Here is a 21,658-nt window from a genome sequence, read left to right on the forward strand (position 1 = left end):
ATGTAGCAAAGGATTGACTTATCTGACATCAATAAGAAGGGATGTCCTTGGTCTTGTGGAGGCTCTATGCCCCATTGTAGGGGAATACTAGGGTGGTTAGATAGGAGTTGTTGGGTTGGGGTGCACCCTCATAGGGGCAGGGAGGAGCGGGGATGGGATAGGGGGTTTGCAGAGTGGAAAATGGGAAGGGGACCACATTTGAAATGTAAATAAATAGCTAATAAAAGAGAAATAGTTCAAAATGTATTCAACATCCTTAGCAAATAGGGAAATGTAAATTAAGACAACTTTGAGACCTCATCTTACTCCCATCAGAATGGACAAAATGTGTACAACAACGGGCATCAAATGCTGGTGAGGGTGTGAGTGAAGGGGAGCTGCCATTTGCTGTTGACTGGGCTGCAAACTGGGTACCCACTGTGAAAATCTGTGTGGAGAATTCCCCCAAAGCTAAAACTAAATCTATCATGTGACCCAGATATACCACTTCCTGGCATATGCCCAGAGGACCCAACACCCTACTTCCAAGATACTTAATTGGCCATGTTCATTCCTGCCCTAGTCACAAGAGCTAGGAAATAAACGGAAACAACCTAAGTGCCCTTCGACTGATGGATGGATATTAAAAATGAGGCACATATACACTATAGATATTATCCAGTGGTAAAGAAAACATGAGATCGTGAGCACTGAAAGACAAGGAGATAGAACTAGACCCAGAAAAACAGTCTTCTTATTTGTTGTGTCCAACTCGGAAGCTTGCCATGCAAGTGTAGAGCCTGAAGGAGCTGCAGATGCCATGAAAGTAAAAAGGGCTCGCTGGGAGAGGGTACAAGAGAAGGATCTCTAGAGAGGGACAGCAGGACATGGAGTCTATGAAAGGAGATATGGGAAAAATGGGGGGCACTGGCTACTTTAACCTGGGAAAAGGTACAGAAATAGACACATAGGTGGAGGAGAAAGGCAGAAATATCCATAGGAGTGCTTGAAAAAAAATGTTTGCAATCCAGTAGGAAGAACAAGAATATCCACCAACCAGATCACCCCCAGAGCTCTCAGGGACTAAACCCCCAACCACAGAGTACACATGGGGGGACCCATGGCTCCAGCCGCATATGTAGCAGAGGATGGCATTGTCTGCCATCAAAGGGAGAAGAAGCCCTTGGTCCTGTGAAAGCTCAATGCCCCAGAGTATGGTAACGCCAGAGTGTGGGTGGGTGGGAGGGGGAACATCCTCATAGAAGCAGGGGGATGGGGATGGGCAAGGGATGGAACAGGTAAAGGGGATAAGATTAAAAACATAAATACATAATATATCCAGTAAAAATGCAAAACAATGTAGACAAATACAGTATTTATGCAACCATTTAAGCACACTAAGAATTCCCCACACGGAGGAAAAATACCCTCACCCCAGAGCCATAGATTCATCTAAGGAAACCATGAGTTGCAAGCAAAGGAAACCTCCCTTCCAGGTGTTGGCTGCGGGCTAACAAGAAGAGGAAAAAGCAATATAGGCTATTATCATTGTTCTTGTGTCCCCAAACTTGAGGGTCAGACCCCATTGCTGAAGACATAAATTTTTAGCACAGGCCTTGGATGAGTAGGCACTCACAGAGACTGGCAGCCTCCACAGGGCTTGCACTGGCCTGTGCTAGATGGGGTCCTAGACCTGTAAGAAGTGGACACATGCTGCCATCCCCAGCCCCGGAAGTGATCTGAAAGCATCCTCCGGGAGAACTAGCTCCCATAGGATCAGAAGTTGCTATGTAAGCTACAAATAGAGAGAAAGCAATTGGAAGTTTTACCCAGCTGTGAAGTCAATGAACCACAGTGATGACCAGAAAAGTGTGTGTGTGTGGGGGGGAGCTAATTATACACACAGTACCTGCATCTGAGTAAACAAAAATGTATTCATATTTTGTCATTCCTTTTTGTAAATATAAAATTTTAATGGTTTAATTTTTAGGATGTACGATTTAAGAGTTAGATTTTTTTTTTAATGCCAATAAAGAAGAAAGTGCACAGTCATCAATTGGAACACTACCTAGAGGGGGTATTTTACATCATGGTAAAATAGTGTTGCATTTAACAGCAAACCTCTTGAAGCTCCAGTACTGAGAGCCAGAAGAGTCTTATTCAGGTCACTGGATTTCCTTTGTGATTTTGGAAAAAGTTCTTATGCCATTGAGGCTGAGCTGGAAGGATTTTCAAGGGAGAAAACCAAAAAAATAGAGTACCATTGCTAGTGATGGGGCAGAGAAAAGGTTCACCTGGGAATGATGGGACAGATCTGGAAGGATTAGAGGCAAAGCATATGGTCTCTCTTCAGCCCATCCATCCCTTGCACTTCAAGCCACCCTAGGGATGGCAGACACATTCTGTGCATGTGAAGGATAGTCAGAGGAAGGAAGAGGAATCTGTGGTGATCAATTTGTATCCACAAACTGATCAGACTGTTTACCCAGATTTTCAGGCCAAGTTTTGTTTTAGTTTGGCTTTGTTGGACCAGGCTTAGTTCAGAATGAAGAAACGTTACATACACATTTCTTAAAAGGACAGGGTAAGTGTAAAGCCCTTCAAAGGATAAAAGATGCAAGGGTCCGAGGATCTCCGAACTGTTAGCTGCAAGCACGTGCCATAAAGTGTGACCATGTAAAATACCAACACACTCGACTTTCCATCAAAACCCATTCTAGCTCCACTTTGGTGAACTCATAAATAAGTAGAAACTCTAGCTGAATGCAATAATTAATATGTGAAAAATGACTTATGCCTGTGATGGTTAATGAAATCCACACATCTATCATATTAAGCTATAGTTAGCTTTCTAAGGTTTTTAATTACTCCAAATGAAGACAGAAAAGAAAAATTAGGAAAAAGTCAAATAAAATTTCAAAAACATCCTCTCCCAAACTAAAACAAGAAACACACCATGAGTAGTCTCTATATTCCCATCACTATTTAATGAGACAGAGAATTTTCATTAAAATTTATTTTTGGCCTGGCAATTAATTTTATTCCATTTAATTTCACTTATTTTTTTCTTTAGTTAACTACCCCTGGTTCATGTTCATTATTTATTTTGAATTGCATGATGATTATTATGGACACACAAAAGATTTAAGTTAAAAACTGTAAGTGAGAAAGGTGTTATTAGAACCCAGGATACATTAGGATACATTGCATTGCATTAGGATACATTGTATCACATCAGGATATTTTTGTATCATTTGTTCTTCAGGTGCTGGCTCTACGGGCTCCTGTAAAAATGTATTTCCAAGCTCTAGAGAGAAGTCTCAGCAGTTTAAAACATTTGTTGCTTTTGGCAAGTTCCTATCCTCAGCTCCAGCATACTGCCTGTAACTTTGTAAATTCAGCACCAGGGCATCCAGTGTTCTTTTCTGGACTTCTCAGGATCTGTGGTCTCAAGTGCACAACCCTCCCCCATATATACGATCAAATTATTCAAATACAAATACTTCAATATTTTCAATACAATGTTTTGAAAATAGTTAAGGACTTTCCCCAAAGCAATAGGCTCTTAAAGCTGAATGAGGTCTTAGTGATTAAAGAAGGAGAGAATGGAAACCTCGACTCGCTAAGACCAGAAAAGCAGAACTGAGAAACACGTGTGGTTGACAGAAAACACCCTGTTGTAACAGAATAGCTGTAATATGCAGCTTGCATGAATGAGCCCCGTCACGCTTAGCAGATAGTGCCTGCTCCAGACACAGGACATGCTAGCTAGTCTTCATCTCTTCCCTTATCTGTGCCTTTTTATTTTTAAGGCTAGACCTAAAATATCCACGCCTGTTAATTTCCAACTGACAATGTGACTTACCCCAAGGCTATGTGTATACTTTGCTTTTTTACTGTATCTGAATGTCCTGTACCTGAATGTCACTTAACCCTAATTATGCCCTTTAAACAATTATTTAAATAACCCCTCCTTCTTTTTCTCAGTACTGCCTCTCAGCCATTAGCTCCTCAGGAGACTCAGGAATGTTTAATCATGAGTCAAGTTCCAGGTTTCTTCTAGAGACTCTGATTCCTGCACCTTCACGTAACAATGACACTCTACAAATGAGACATGTTCTGTGAAGAAAAGCAATCTTTCTAAAAATATTTATTATATATAAGTACACTGTAGCTGTCTCAGACACACTAGACGAGTGTAATAAGATTGTATCAGATCCCATTACAGATGGTTGTGAGCCACCATGTGGTTGCTGGGATTTGAACTCAGGACCTCTGGCAGAGCAGTCAGTGCTCTAACCACTGAGCCATCTCTTCAGTTCAACAAAAGCAATCTTGAGCTGATTTCCTCCAGCCACCCGTTTGTCTCATATTCTTTCAACTATACGTTTTATTTTCTGCATAGTACTTATCAAACTCCTTTAAAAGTCCAAATTGTTTTTAGAAGAGATTTTCATTACCAATTATCTCTGTTTTTATTTTTTATGAAGGTTACTATATTAGATATGAATTTGACATGGTTTCATCTTGGCAGATTTTTCTCAGCAATACCCTGGATATAAATATTAGAAGCACATTCTCTTATGCTCATCCTAAGAGCAAAGAAGTCATGTCAAGGAAACTAGGGAAATTACTATTGAACTGGCTGACCTGCATGTGTTTATCTCATGGGTTGAATTGTTCCTAGCAACTTTGCTGAGTTGACACATAAGCAGTTGACAAAAGGAGTCAAAAGGAAAAAAAAAAAAAAAAAAAAAAAAACAGGGGATGTGGAGATGATTCCCATGTGTGAAATCCATGTATTGCAAGCACAGGAATCCATGTAAAAAGCTGAGTATGTTCCTACAAGTTTGTATGTTTTCACATTGGCATCTCTGTAGTAAGACACACAGATCCTTTGGGCTCAATGGCTTGCCATCTTAACCGGAAATCCAGTGAGAGACTCTGCCTCAGAAAACAAGGTGGACAGGTCCTGAGCCAAGGCCTGAGGTTGACCTCTGCCCTGCACTTGTGTACTTATGTGAAACCACACAGATGCACACAAATCTGTGTACACACACACACACACACACACACACACACACGAAAGATGACAATAGAAAAGAAAACAAAAAAATAGTGAATAAACTATTACCAATGTCAGAAACACTATAAGGCTTTGAAATCCATATATGGAAGCTATGACCAAAGTAATTGAAAGAACATAGATAAATGAGTTTTAATTCTGGACTACTGTGGTTGTGATCTGTGATAAAGAAAGACTCAGGCCAGGCTCTAGGTTCAAACACCTAAGTATAAAAGAAAGGAAAGAAACAAAGCAAGCCAATAAAAATAATTCTGGAAGGGTGAAATCCACGTACTTATTCTTAAAACTGATGATTACATCTAGTGAAAGTGGGAAATGGGAATTTACCTCCCTAAAATTATGTGCAGCTTAAGGCAGAGATCATTCAGATTTTGTTAGATCCCAAGTAATCTGTGGTCAAACCTATGGCCTCAATTGACCTAATTTTCTATGCACTTAAACGTATTTATCCACACAACCTGTCATGGTACCATCTCTGCAGGAATTGTGCTCAGTGGAGGATGTTCAACCCAGAAAACCTCAGAATGCATCCTGATGCTGCTTCTGACTGACCCAGTAAGATGCCTGCTAGAGAAAAATCTCAGCTGAGATATCCTGTGAGTTGAAATGCTCAAACAGTGAGTGTGATCATCTCTGTTCCCCAAATCAAAGGCTGTGGTACCGGGGCGGTTTCCAGAGTGTGGGTACACCCCCATTAAGAAAGGCCTTTGAGAAAGGAGCATTTCGTTCTGGGCGGATAAGGCTACTATGGCTGTAACACACGTTTTAGAGATGTACGGATACAGGGATACAGGACTCTTTCGTTTCCCGCCCCTCTGGTAACACTTACTCCATCCGGCCTGCCATCAGAGGCTGTGACGATGAGAATGTAGCGGTCCGTGCTCTCTCGGTCTAGAGCCTTCCTTAGGCTGAGAATCCCTGTGCTAGAGGCAGAAAGAAACAAAAACCAGTGTCAAGTAAGCTTTTTTGTTTCCTTTCTGTTTGGATATGAAGATCTCTTCAGATGGGTTCCCCTCCCCCTCCCCTGTCTCCATCATCATCTTCCTCCTTTCACCCCTATTTCCCACTTCCAACTCTCCACTCTAGTTGGCCCCTTACCTCAGCTTGTCCCCCTCTCCCACTGGTTTGCCATTTCTCCCCCAAAATAAAAATTGCATGTTTTCTCTTATATATGGTGAAAGCCAAAAAGGGCGATAAATTGGGAAGAGCTATTTTTGATTTCTGATTTTTTTTATCCACTCTCTATAATCATAAACTGAGTATTGAAGTGAAACTCTAAGACTCATGTTTAGACAGGGAACAGCTCTTTAGAGCTATTGAGAGTCTTAGCAATAACAGGAAACTATAAACCTGAATGTGATCTCAGTGATGATTCTAGGGGAAATAATCAAGCAATTCAAAAGTACATGCACCTTTGTTTCTAAGCAATGTCATAATTCTAAGTCCTTTATAAAGAACACACATTGTTTTCTTATTCATTGCAAACTACGCATGCTGGAGGTGGAAGACATTTTTTTCCCTTTGTCAAGTTCTGTGATAAAGCTCATTTTCCTGCGCACTTGCCACTGATGGAACTTAGGCGAAATCAGATAATTCATAGATTATATTAAATCTGTAGACTATGTGTCAGGTTATTAATATTTCTTTGTTTCATAAGCGTATTTAAGTTTGCAACTGTTTTATAAAGAGGAGTCATACTGTATAGTTTACACTCATTATAATAGATTATAATTACACTTATAATACATTCTAATTAGTGTTCATCTGCTCATTTAATAATTTTAAATGAATGTTTGGGGATATGTTAGAAATTACATCATATTCTTATTTTTCTGCATTTAGAGTGACTCCCCAGAGGATTCATAATAAGTTACAAACAATAATTGAATAAGTTCTCAGTTTTAGAATTATTTAATTCTGCCCCTTACTCCCCAGAATAAGCGCTTCTGTATACTTCTCTCCGATGTGATATATTTACCAAATTAGACTTCAAAATAAACTCAACATGTGTTTTAGGGTTTTGCACTAGATTTTTCATTAAGCCTCCACTATGAAGAACATTAACCTTAAGGCAATAAACCATTAAGATATTAATCAAGTAGAAAAACTCAGTTTGCTTCTGATTGATAAATAGGCTCTGTTTTGACTTAAGTACTTGATTCAGAAACAGGGATTCCTATGATACCCATGACAAAGATTAGCGAGCTCATAGTCAAAGGCTTGAGTGGAAGGCACAGGGTGCAGAAACTAATCTGGCTGAATTTCTGTTGATGACACAGACTTTGGAAGCTCCCAGAACACGGGGCAGCACTACAAAACGCCGACTGAAAACCAACCGTTTAGTCAAAATAACAGCAAAGCACTGTCAGAGCTCCTTCACAGTCCTCAGGTTTGTTTCAATGCCGCACACTGCAGGCGCCTCAAGAAATCTCATCCTTTCAATAAGGCTCAAGGAGAAAAGGAAGGCAGTTTTGGCTTTTCAAACGTACTTAGGAGAAACTTAAGAAGTGGGAGGTCTGTCAACCTCGCCATGTTCAATATAGAGAAAAATGAATTATTTCTGCTCTCGATCGGCTTTAGGTGGCTATACACCTTCACTTCTCCAAAACTCTCCTTGGGTGTGAATGCAGAAAGTGACTAGACTTTCTGTCTTGGGCCAGTTTTTTACATAAATAACTACTTTTTTTCTTATTTATATGATGATGGAGAATGCTGGCATTCCTTTTAGGCTCCACCCCACAGTTTCCTGGCAACAGCCAGGTGTGCCTGACTCACTATAAAAGAGGCTGCTAGCCCCCTCCTCTCTCTCTTCTCTTCTCTTGCTCTTCTTACTCTTTTTCCCTCTTCCCTTCCTGTCCCTTTTCTCTTCCTCTCACCCTCTCTCTCTTTATGTACTCAAGGCTGGTCTATACTTCCATTCTCTCTCTCTCTCTCTCTCTCTCTCTCTCTCCCTCTCTCTCTCTCTCTCTCTGTCTGTCTCTGTCTCCACTACCCCCTCAATTCCCCTCCCCATGCCCTAAGTAAACTCTATTCCTATATAATATCCTTTGTATGTCTGGTACCTTAGGGGGAACGCTTCAGCATTGGCCCACAGAGGCATCCCCTCCCCTACACCATACTGTGCCTCCACCAAACATTTCCTTGGCTTTTTTCTCTTTTTTATAAAAGACACAGAGATGAAGCACTGTATGACTTGTGACTCAGTGGTGGTGAGGGAATAGATGTCAAGGAAATGAAAGGTAGAGAGTATCTTTGAGTATTCAGAGCAGAAGGATGTGTCCATGGAAAATAATGTGGACATCTCTCATGGTAAAGCTGGCCTTAGGGAAACAGTCCCACTAGCTGGTGGAGGCCACAAGAACAGGAAACATGGTCCACACCAGGAGTTCAAAAAAAAAAAATTAAAAAAAAAAAAAACATGGTATGGTACATAAGCATTGGCTCTGATTATCCTATTAATATTGCTAATTAAGTTTCTCAGAACTGAAAACACCGCTCAGAAGTGAAGGCAGTCAGTGCCGTGAAGGAGGCAACTCCAAGACAGCATCTCTCCCACAGAACATCAAAGCTTCAAAGCAGCCAGAGTCAGACCCAACTTGGATGGAATGATGATGGCAGTCAAATATTTACATAACACAGATGAAGGTGCAAAAGAGGAAAAGGTAAGTTAACAATGATTGGAGACCTTTTTTTTTTTTTCTTCTAATCTTCCTGGCCCACACTGGTCTTGAACAACTGTCGACTTGTGGGTGTGACCTCTGTTGGTTCAAATGACCCTTTTGCAGGGTTCGCTTATCCAATCATTCTGCATACCAGATCTTCACTTTACAATTCATAGCAGTAGCAGAATTACAGGTAGGAAGTAGCAAAGAAGATAATTTTATGGTTGGAGATGACCACAACATGGCGAGCTGTATCAAACGTTTTTAATTAGCAGTAGTAGGAAGGTTGAGAACCATTGGTCTTGAGAGTGTAAAAAGAACTCGTGCTCCAGAATCTACTTACGTTTACACCTATGTCTTTTCACAATGGATTGCAGCTGTCTTATCTAAAACTAGCTGGCTGCCCTAAACATGGTATTCAGCACTTCACTTGCCGGACTCAGAACTCATACTAGAAAGCAAAGTCACCAGGTGTTCTTTAAGATGACCAAAGGCAAGAAAGCACCTAACAGTGGACAAAAAGCACAACTGAGCCTCACTATCCTAGAAGAACTTAGCACACAGTTTACAGGATGGTCTGAGCATCACAGTGTTGCCATAGGAGCTTTTTTTCATTTCATTTCCTACCATTATGCAGTTAACACATTCGGTTTAATCATTGCAGACCCTGAAGCTATAATAATTATATGAGACTCTATCAAAATATAAAATTTTTCATCAGAAAGCATCACCAAATGAAGTGAGAAGGTGATATAGAAGAAGAAAATGTTTTGGCATTCTATGTCCAGCAAGCACGTGGCTTCAGAACTCTAAGGGGCTCACAGAACCGAGAAGGGACCCAGTTCAGTAACAATGGTACTGAGATGATGGTTTTCCAAGGAAAGTACCCAGAGAATGGGTTCCTGGAGATGTTCAACCTCACCATTTACTCATGCAGGACACACAGATAAAGGCCTCACGGAACCATCCCTTCACATCGACTGATAGTTAGAAGTACAGAAGAAAAGCCATTGTTGGCAGTGTTATGGGGGGATTAGAATCCTGACATCCCCAGTGAGAATGCGCAGTGGTTCAGAAACTTGCCATTTGGTGCTGAGACTATAAAATCATGTAGACCCTGAATAATTAAGGAACCAAATTACAATAAGCCCCACCCAAATTATACTTCTGTGTATATAGTCAAAGAAAACAAACCCCGATTCATGAACTCAGACACATACCTGTGTTCACCAGTGTCGATTACCAAATGGGATAAATTTAACTCAAAGTCCCACTAATGAAAGAGTAAAGACATTGTTGTCTATGTGCATAGTGTAATATTGGGCAGATACATCTACATCTGCCAAGTAGAGAGATGAAACAGCCATGCTAAATTCATCCTGTTCACTCTCCTCCAAGGAGATCTGTGTGTGTGTGTGTGTGTGTGTGTGTGTGTGTGTGTGTGTATGTGTTCATGTCCCCACATGAATGTGTGTGCCTATTCTGTGTACTTTCAAGAAATGGAAATAGAATCATTTAATAATTTTGAATCAATTACTGGCTAATATCACTTAGAGTTGTATTTTCAAGGTATGTTCATATTGAATCATGTTCCAGATGTTCATTCCCTTTGATCAATGAATAACAATCCATTGCATAGCTTAACAATACCGCTTACTCATTGGTGGAGGGATATGTGAGCTGTTTCTACTCTGTCCACATATATGTTTGCAATGAGGACTATTTTTCATATTTTACACAAAGGTACAATTTTAGTTCTGCTGAGTAAACATGGAGAAAATTGATTTCTTACATAGATAGAATATTTAACCTGTGGAGACAAGTTGTAGCATATATTCTTCATAGGAACCCGTGAGGGGTTCCAGTGTCTCCATGTTCTGGCTCTTGCTTGATCTTCATATTCTTTTTAACTGGATATGAACTCCTGCTACATCTTTACAGCTTTAACTTGCATTTGCTATATTGACTACCATTTACACACACACACACACACACACACACACACACACACATACACATGCATACACACACACACACACACACGTATACACACAGAGAGGGGTCTAGAAATGAGTGAATAAAGGGGAGAGAAGAGTGTCTCTTTATATCTTTGTCTATTTTTAATCAGGTTCTGTCTCTTTTTCCTTTGTTTTAATGCATTTTTTGATATATGATTGTTATCATATACAGTATTTAATGTATTTTACATAAATGTATAGGTGGCCTTTCATTTCAATGGATGGTACCTCTTGAGACATATTTGTTTTTAAATTTGGGGATGAGTTCCCGTCTACTCCCTTTGGGAATTTTGCTCTACACATGTAGTCAGCTCATTGCCTAATTCATATGGTGAGTCTTTCCTTCTCAGAGTTCTGAAGTCTTACTTCTTGTGCAACCCATTTTAAATTAATTTTTAAGAATGATGTGAAGACTTTGCTCTTTCTTACTGTGTCCAAAACTCACTAGCTGATAGGGTAACTCTCTTGATAGCATGGATTCTAGCTCCATTTGTTAAGCACTAGGGTGTTTCTGGATTTGTAACTTTATCCCAGTCTTGGTGTGGATTCTTACCCTAGCACTTCTATAGTTTCAACACACAGCCTTTTACATAGTTTTATTTTTAATGGGAATTATAAACTGTATCCAATTTATGATTTTAGTGTATCATTGGAGGAAATTTCAAATAGCTAAGACTTTCTATTGTTAACTAGAAATTATATATCTATCTTTTAAATACAGAGAAATGGAAGAAACTATTAACTGTCTACCCATGGCTTTCTGAAATGGCTTGACTTTTTCTCATAAAGTCCTACTCTATGTTAAATTGTTTTCTTGTAAGATTAATAGACCTACACATGACCCACTTGATTAAGAACCACATGTTCTAGAGACAGAGGAGTGACTATCCTATTGTAACTAAGTTACCACTCCTTTTCTTCAGTGAGAGAGGACCCTGGCAATAGATGCTGTACCTCAGTTCTGCTCTTTTAGATAGTTCCCCAACCTTGAGAAGCACATGCTGTCTGCACATTAACCATTTTCTCCAATGTCATCTCCAGTGACTTGCATATCTCTGCTATGTTGAGAACAAAAAGGCCAGAATGGTGTTTCGATTTTATTGCATCTTAGAAGAGATATAATGAACCTGGTTCCCAAGCCTCCCTTCAAATGAACAAGTTATGCTGCACACTAAAGAAATTCCCTAGTCACTATCAGCAGCTGACAACTTTATAGGTGCTTAATTAGTCCTACAATTTGCCAGTGAGTGAATTTTTTCCACCTCAGTAGATTTTACATCATACAATTGTTTAAGATAAACAAATAGTCTACAGGGAAAGGTTTTGAGTTTAGATTTGCCCCCCTAGTGCTCATTAACATTCATAGAAAAAAATGCAAAATAACACTACGTACAGCTAAAAGTCTGCCCACTTGCTAACAGCATGTTGTTTGACATTAACAGGAGGGGGAAGTGTGATCAAGTATAAATCATTCCCTTGTAACTTACGTTTCTGAAAGATTAAAAACATGCTGAGGGTCTCCGTTCTCGATGGCATATGTGATTGGGTCGCCTTCTCGATCAGTTGCCTTCAGAGAAGAAAACATAATTCAATTACAAACTAGTTAAGTAATGTTCAAACTATTAGTGTTAAGAAATAAAATATGCCCTACTGTGAAGAGACTGAATAAAGTATTGTACATCGAACCTTGCATTTTCTAACATGTACCTGTAGTTTCTGACAGTAAAAGGAATTTTATGTGTGTATGAGGGAATGGGGGGGGAATGTAATAATAATAAAAGTTAATTTATATAAGTCAACAAAATTCTATTTTTAGGCATCTATGTCTGAAATGTAAAGAAATACATTAAATGCTACCTATATAACTTGTGAAGGATGTCAAGGTACTTCTCTGGTCTTATTCTATGGAGAGGGAAGTGTCTTCAGTCTGAGACCAACTGGTATCTGTCTCTGTTCAAACACAGCCTGTCCCTAAGCTACTGTCTGTAACTGATTAGATACCTGGCTGTGCCCTGGCAAGTTACCAGATAGCCCAGACTGTGTCTTAAAGTTGAGGGACACAGGAAAGTGGTGTTTACTAGACTTTGGTCCTATAATAAGTATACCAGACAATCATGGTTCAGTATGCAATCCATGTCCCAGTGGACAGGTAATCTATTTCTACTGGTTGGCCAACCTATCAGACATGTTATATGACCAGAATATGCAACATCCTAAACAGCCACAGAACAGCGATAACTAGAAACTCCTGCATTGTCACCAGAGACATCTATATAGCTACACTCTGGTTTGTGATGAAGCATCCATAGCCTGCCTTACAAGATTCCATCTAATCTGATTCACATTCTTCTGCCTCTGCCTCATTTATGAAACTAACAAGAGTCTGCTGCTGGGCCAGCAAGATGGCTGGGAGTCAAGGTACCTGCCAGAGAGCCTACACTCCCCTGGAGCTATATAGCATAAGAAGATAACTGGCTCTTCCAGTAGTCAACTATAGGATGTGTCCTCTGACCATTCTATGCATACTATAGAATGTGGGTGATCATGCGACCCCCTGTATGCACAAATGAATACCTGTAATGGTAATAAAACAAACCCATTGCTTTCCTTGCCTCGTATCTCAGAGAGGAGCAATGCTTCTATTCTCTGACTCATCTCTTTGCTCATCTTCCATCCCTACATCCCTCATCCTTCTGCCTTCTCAGGCTGGCACATTTTACATACTTCCACCCCAGTCACTCAACCTCATTCCCAGTCTAACTCGTTGGCAAGTTCCATTGGCTGTTTTTGAAGTGCTTGCCATATCTGGATGATTGCACCAGGATCTTCCTTGAACTTATTTCTCCAGTAGAGCGATAAATAGCATTTTAGCAGCAAGCCCAGGTTAGGCTCTTACACACTCACAATGATCAGTCCTCAACTACCTTAACAAAGTGTTTATCTCTCTGAGGCCCAGGCATTATTTCTTCAGGTAAATGCTATGCCATATGTACACCTATACAAAGAAAATGGAACATATACAGAAAAGGATAAGGAAAACTTGGGAAACATGACATTTTAATATAATATACAATTCTAAATTTTATGATGTTAACTACAGCAAATCCCATAAAAGTCACCTTTACTTGGTGACTATTCCCTTTTGTTTCCTGTAACAGTTTGGAAAGTGCCTCCTATTACTGCAGAGTTGACACTAAAACTTTGCTACTTGCTCTGTGGTCCCCGTTCCCAACCCCCTTTTTGTTTGCTCATTGGTTTGTAGCTGGGCTTTGTGTCCTCTTGTGTGCTGTTCTTTTTCTTTTCTTCTTCCACAACAGGTTATCACTCTAAGTTTTCAAAATTGGAAGGATATAGGTTCTGAAACAGGCATTCTGTGTACACATGATTATGACTTGATCAATAATGAATCTTTGTTTGCACTATTGGGAATAGAACCCGGGCCCTCTGACTGCTAAGTACTCTACCACTGAGCTACACTTCCATCTCAGAGTATTGAATCTTATATATATGTGATATATAAGATCCACTACATTTATATATTATAATGTATTAATATATAATCATATATAACAAATATAATTTAATATAAACTTATGTCTATATTATATAAACTCATGATTTATATAAATTATACTTATATAATATATTGATATATTATGTATTAATATATTATATATATTGATATATGTGGCATATCAATATATATTTATTGTGACAGATATGACAAGGCATAAGTATGGAGGTCAGAGGACACGTTTTATGAACCAATTCTCTCCTTCCAATGTGTGGGCCCTGCGCACCTAATTCAGTCATCAGACTTGGTGGCAGCACCTTTACCCACTGAGCTATCTCACAGGCCAGCCCATGAGTCCTTTAATATGCAGGGGTAACTATATGTCGTGTTCCTGAGGGTGGGATCTGTGAATGCTGTATGACTTTATTCACATATGTAAGTTTTAAAAAGGAAAATAGTGAATGTTGTATTTGCTCCTTAGCTAGCCTCGTTTTTTATGAAGCATTCCGCCGACATCAAACACTGGAAGCTCAGTCATGAACAGTGCACATAAACCTCTACCTACTTTGCATAAAGGGTACCAGGGAGCAAAGGCAAAAGAGAATAGTTAATTCCAATGCAGAGTTTTCAGATCCTTGTGGAAAAAACTCACGAAGGACATCTAGAGACGATGGTAAGTTCTCCCCTAATAAGAGTTATCAGGACAGCATTACTTAGTGTGTGAAGCCCTGCTACTTGTATATGGCGTAGGAGAAATGCAGACCTTTAAGAGCAATACTGTCTGGAGTGGATGCAGGGGGAGGCAGAACTCCCGGTGGGTGTTGGGAAGATCCACGAATTTGCTAGCTTGGCACACAAAAGATGCTAACTGATGTTTGCCTGTCCACTGACCTCAGGCTAAATGACTGAATGATGTTGACTTTGGACAGATAGCAGGGGATGACATTTAGCCATCTATTTGCCAATACGTGTTCAATTTAATAGCTCTAAGAGAGCTAAGTTTTTCTTTAATAATTGCTCGAAGGACAAACAGTACCTTTGAAAACAACTCCTTTGTAGTTATTTCAATTAGATGACTTAATTTATCGTCTGCGAGGTCCCCAGTTTTTTTTGCTTTTTATTTTTGAGATTGCAATATAATCACATAATTTCTCCCTCCCCTTTCCTCCCTCTGTTCTCTCTCATATTCTCCTCTCTGTTCTTTCAAATTCATGGCATCCTCTTTTATCAACTGTCATTACATACATGCATGAACACATTTTAACTGAGAGGCTTCATCCAGCAGTGGATAGAAACAGATGCAGAAACCCATGTAAGTGGAGCTCAGGGAGTCTTGTGGAAGAGTGGGGGATAGGATTGAGGTGGGCAGAGGGGTCAAGTACACCACAACAGAGTTAACTAACTTGGACTCTTGGCAGGGGCACTCCCAGAGACTGAACCATAAACTAAATGGTGTATATGGGCTGGACCTAGCCCCCCACACCTATGTAGCACATGTGCACCGTGGTCTCCATGTGGGTCCTCTAACAAATAGAGGGGGACTGACTCTGGCTCTGTTGCCTCCCTTTGGAACCCCTTTCTCCTAGCTGGGATGCCTGGTCTGACCTCAGTGGGAAAGAATACATTTAGTCCTGCTGAGACTTAATGTGCCAGGGCTTGGGGTTCAGGCAGGAGACTGGGGTGGTCATTCTCTTTCCAGAAGAGGGAAAGGAGAGCTTGAGGAGGGGTGGGAGGGAGGAACTGGGAGGAGAAGGAGGAAGAGGGTTGCAAATATATAAGTAAATCAAGGTGGGGGGAAGATAAAGCACTCACTGACTGGTGCTATTAACTACTTGAAAGCAAGAACTGAAATTTTCAGTTTAGCATAACAGGATCGTATTCTTTTTGACCCCCTCTTTTTCTTTTATGTGTTAGATGCCTTGTTTATGAATATGCTGTGCAAAAGGCACAGTCTCGCTCTATGTAGGACTGTCGTAAAACGTGTGCCTTCTCCTGGTGTTAAGCTGCTGGTCCTTTGATAAGACGGTGTATTTGTAAATATGTTTTGGTATAGGTGAAGGTGTATTCCTTATTTACTGAAGGAGTGTTACTTTGGTATTTTGTTCTGATATAGAAACTACCTCTTGAAATGAGATTATGTTCAAAAGGTCTACTTATTACATATTCCAAACATGTGAAGTAAGTATTATATGCAATACACAATTCTGAAAATTGTAGCTAAATACGTTACAGGATAAGACTATGCTTCAAAATACAGAAAGGTTGAAAACAGTACACCGGAAGAGTCTAACTCCCCAAATGCTTTTTCTTTTTTCTTTCCAAACTGTATGGTTGCTGAGAAGGGAATGCCCAATCCCGCCCCCACCCCAGTTCTGGTACATCAAGCCTCAGCAGGACTAAGTGCATCCTCTCTCAAGGAGACCAGACCAGGGAGTCCAGCTAGGAGAAAGGAATCCCACAGGAGGCAATGGAGTCAGTTAGCCCCAGCTCTGCTTGTTAGAGGACTACAGCCTACATAAATGCACATCCCTGTCATGTCGTTCTCAGTGCCAATCTCTTTGCCTGCTTTGCCTGTCTCATCATTGTTTTCAATAATACTTAAATCCTCAAGATATTATGTGCTTCTATGTGCTTCTACTTCCTGTTGTTATAGGCTTGGGTAAGAAATAACCCCAACCAAGTTTTATGTATTGGAGGTTGGACCCTAACTGGGAGATCCTGGAAGCTTTATGAGGTAGGCCAGTATGAAGAAGTAGGCCTCTGGTAACTTGGAGTTACCTGATTCTTGCAACCTTCCTGTCTCTTCTTCCTGTCTACAATGAAGAATAACCTCCCCTTCATTCACATAACCACTATGTTCTGTCAAAACTCATAGGCACAGGCTGCCATGGGTCCCATGAGCCAGAGCAAACCTTTTCTTCCTTAGGCTATTCAGATCAGGAACTTTGATTGCAAAAACAAAACAAGAAAGAAAAATTAACAAATACAGTCTTATTTCAAAACGTACATCCATCTACTCAGTTTCTTCAGGAGATGTGTTGAGAGTTCAGGCTGGAGCTTCATGATATTCCTTTCATAGCTCTAAGAACTCAAAAATCTGAGTCAGTGGAGCAACAGACCTGGTGTCTACTAAGTGCACTTTTCCTGGTTTGCACATAGCTGTTGTACTGACTCAGACAGTGAGAGAATCATAGTCTGTTATGTTGTTGTTTGTTTGTTTGATTTTTACTATCAGGGCAATAATTCCCTTTATGAGTCCTTCATGTACCGCAGTAATTTCTTTCCCAGAAGTCATACAACTACCATCCGTTTTAGATTTAGGCTTTGACCCAAGAATCTGAGGGGAACATACACATTCATTCCCAAGTTGATATCTAAAAAGTGTTTCACATTTAATATTGCTCCCACATTATTATCTTTCTGGAATCCTTTTTGTTTGAATTTTATATTCTCTGCCATTTAGAACACTGCACTTCTTCTTCCTCCTTCCCCATATCTATGGCAACAAATAATAGTTTCTTTTTTTTACAAAATGTAATTTCCAGGCTTAGCATGAATGTGGTATACCAACGAATGTCCACATTTTCTTTACATCATTTAACGGCAGCTTGTCTTCATACAAATCCATAATTATTTTTGTAAAATTTAATTTTGTAGTCCAAATCTTCCCATGGAAACTACTTTTGCTTAAAGGAAGTACAGTCATGCCCCGCATGGGATGTCCTTCTGGATGATAGGCCATACACACATTGGTGCTCCTATAAAGTTTTGTTAATAGGTGATGTTATAGGCACCTTGGACACTGTAATTACATGCGGTTATTCTAAGAGCATACCCCAGTGTTTCAATACAAGTCACTACACATCTACGTCTTTTTTCCTGTGCTCCATATACCCCATCTTTTTCCACAGGCTGAAGCTAGAGTGTATCATGAGAGACCAAAGCCCACAACATTCCCACAAATACCAATGCTCAAGTCTCCTTGTGCACTGTGTTGACTCAACTTTTTTATGACTTACAAACTGACAGGTATTTTATGTACATACTGCCCAGAGACATTTAGGGGATTCCTAACCCCTGAATACTTTAAAGGGTGAAATATATATCATGCCAGGGCAGCATTCTACCCTGCTGGATGCCCACCCTTTCAAACTATAGCACACATGCATGAGGCCAGCTGGAGTGACCCTTGCTCAACCCATAAATAATAGATTGCTCCCTGTTTTAGCTGAGGTGTGCTTCCGTATACTTGCCTGACATACTAGATAATAATTATTGTGCAATTATTACATTTTCTCCAAGATGCTTCCAAGATGTTTCCCACATGCACCTGAGCCATTAGGACTGTTTTTTGCTGTGCCCCAAGCAATTGGAAATAGTTCCAGATTAATGGTCTACTTGCAAAGAAAGTTTGAAAAAGTTATTGGAAAACGAATTAGAGCCAACATTGGGACCCCAAGAAAGGAAAAAGTTATTGAAGTTACAAAATAAGTTTTGCAAATCATTTGAGAGTGGTTTCTGACCTTGGAGCTCTGAAGTATAATAAGTTCAAAGTTAGTTTTAATAATGATAAGTTTATAATTATTACTATTTTGGCCACAGGCCTGGGAATAGGGGGAGCTTGAAACTTTGGGGAACAATTGTAATTCTTAATTCTTTCTGTGATGTGGTTATTCATGTCCCTTTTTTCTTACCTGCTTTTAGAAGATCAATAAAAGACTGGAGTGAGAGAAAGGCTAGCTAGTGAGCTATGGAGTGAGCAAGTAAGTGAGTGAGAGAGCATGTGTGTGTGTATGTGTATGTGTATGTGTATGAGAGAGAGAGAGAGACAGACAGAGAGAGAGAGAGAGAGAGAGAGAGAGAGAGAGAGAGAGAGAGAAAATAACTTTAAGCCTTGAAAAATTACCTGTCAGCTTGTACCCAAAAAGTAGTCTGTGTTTATTTATTATGTGCCTTCCAGATATCCCTGCTTTCAGTTGAGAACTCTGATCCTGTGTTGAGGCTGAACCCTGGTAGGCATGGGCTTTAAGACCTTCCTCCTAAGCATGCAGGAGAAAGTAATTTCTTAGTGGCCTTCAGATAAAGATGTAGAACTCTCAGCTTCTCTTGTACCATGCCTGACTAAATGTTGCCATGATCCTGCCTTGATGATAATGGACTGAATCTTTGAATCTATAAGCCAGTCCCAATTAAATGTTGTCCTTATGAGAGTTGCCTTGGTCATGGTGTCTGTTCACAGCAGTAAAACTCTGACTAAGACACTACTCCCAATACCATCAGCTACAGTCATAGATGTCACACAAAAACCATATTATGACATCCAATTGAAACCAAATCCATACCCTAAAACATGTCTTTAGGAGAAAGTTATTTACTCTGAAACGTCTACAAATTAAACGACTTATCTGACAGATGAACAGAAATCAAAGCAAGTAGTATTAAAAGCAAGAACAAGTGCTAGTCTAAAGGGAAAATAAAACATTTTACCAACAAAGAAGCAAACAAACAAAATTTTATGTTGAAAAGAGCATTTAAGAACTGAATATATGAAAAGTCTCTGAAATGCTTGAACATGTAAAGAATTCATAAAAACATCATGGTCCAAGTGAGAAACTCAACAAGAAAACAGAGATTGTGTTTCAGAAGTACCATGTTTGGACTGAAGAACTCACAAAAATCAAATGCATGACAGCAGCAAGCCCCTCACCAGCAGAGAAGGTCAAGCAGAAGAAAGAATATCTTAAGGACAAGAATTCAGACTTAAATATATAGATATAGATGTAGATACAGATGAAAATCAAGGCTTTAACAATGACAAGATAGATAGACAGAGATAGAGATAGAGATATAGAAAGAGAACTGCATCAAAACATGGAATACCATGAAATCAATAACAAAAAACAAAAAAGCAAAGATAAACAAATATCAAGAATAAGAAAATAATCAAGCTTTATCAATATCAGAAAAAATCAAAACTGTAATTACCAAACAACAACAATAATGACAAAAAAAAAAAAGACAGAAAGGGAACAACGTCATTCAAACAACCAGATAAAACTGAGCAAAATGTCAGAGTCACCTTTGCCTGTCAGTAGTAACATTAAATATACAACAATTACATTCTCCAATTAAAAGATACAGATAAAACGGGTGCCTTTAAATAATTCAATCAAAGCAATGTTCAGGTAATATTTAGAGGTAAGGAACCTACAAGAAACTCAGTAATAAGAATGCACTGGATCTATAAAATGAAGAAATTCAAAAAGAATACTGTCCCAAAGAGGATATTAAAAAAAAACAACAGAAGTTGCTATTTGTATAGAAGATTAAGTAGACTTATTGGTTAGCACTATAAATATATACAGATAATTATATCACATATAACTGAGTATATGAAATCAATATATATAAATGAATCAATATATATTGATCAATGAATCTATTCATTTTTATCTATCTATCTATCTATCTATCTATCTATCTATCAATCTATTTTGCTGTCTATATCATCAACAAATCAATTTGGCAAGAACCTCTAACAACTCTACTGCATATAGACCTCAAGAACCCAACTTTACAAAGTCAACATTATTAGACCTAAGAGAGGAATGGCCTCTTGTGAAAGGATAGTTTATAACTTTATAGCTTCACTTTAATCACAGGACACTCAGACTAAAACAATAGCTTCAAATCAAACATGTGACCAGGGAATCACAGACAGACCACATCACTTTACATGACAGTTGGTGGATATACTCTCTTCTCAGGAGTACATAGATGGCTCACTAGGACTGACCACAATTGTATCCACAAATTAAATCTCAATTTAAAAAAATTAAGCCTTATCAGACATCATCTCTGGCCACAGTGGAATAAAGTAAGAAATGAATCATGAAAGTTAGCAAACTTCCAAAGCCACGAATATCACTGATACACAGAAATACAAAGCATCCCTGGGAACTGTAATGAACAACTGCCTGAAAAATCTACTCATAATAATTTTCATGTGCACATAGACAACACAAAATAAAGGAAGACATGTATAACAGGAAGAGTTCAATAAGAGAAAAAATGGGTGGAATCAGAAACAATAGTTTTCTCATCAAAGAAATGACCAGAATCAGATGTGTTCTTGGGTTGATTTTTACCTAACTTAAAAGCCAACAAAAACCTTTCCACTATATTTTTAACATTTTATTCCAAAAACAAACAAACAAAAAAGATAGAGCATTTGTCAATACTCATTCTGAAGCTGGCATTATTCTGATGATGACACCAGGCAACCATAAACACACACACACACACACACACACACACACACACACACACTCACACACATACACACTCACACACACACATACACACAGGAAGGCACAGTAGTTTGATGGACACATAAATA

General features: G+C 39.2%; 1 protein-coding gene across 11 annotated transcripts in view; it reads right to left on the minus strand.

Annotated features, from left to right (window-relative positions):
• PCDH15 (protocadherin related 15) overlaps positions 1 to 21,658 on the minus strand; it is a gene marked incomplete at both ends in the record, with an annotated part of 610,552 nt that overhangs the window by 213,750 nt on the left and 375,144 nt on the right. For 10 of the 11 annotated variants that reach the window (XM_080938401.1, XM_080938402.1, XM_080938400.1 and 7 more), the window contains 2 exons: positions 5,895 to 5,988; positions 12,233 to 12,312. In XM_080938401.1, the coding sequence (XP_080794527.1) occupies positions 5,895 to 5,988; positions 12,233 to 12,312 (174 nt within the window). The remainder of the gene's footprint in view (positions 1 to 5,894; positions 5,989 to 12,232; positions 12,313 to 21,658) is intronic. The other variant, XM_080938399.1, reaches the window with a different exon arrangement.

The sequence above is a fragment of the Micromys minutus genome (genome assembly GCF_963924665.1).
Source record: "Micromys minutus genome assembly, chromosome: 25".
NCBI classification, from domain to species: Eukaryota; Metazoa; Chordata; class Mammalia; order Rodentia; family Muridae; genus Micromys; species Micromys minutus.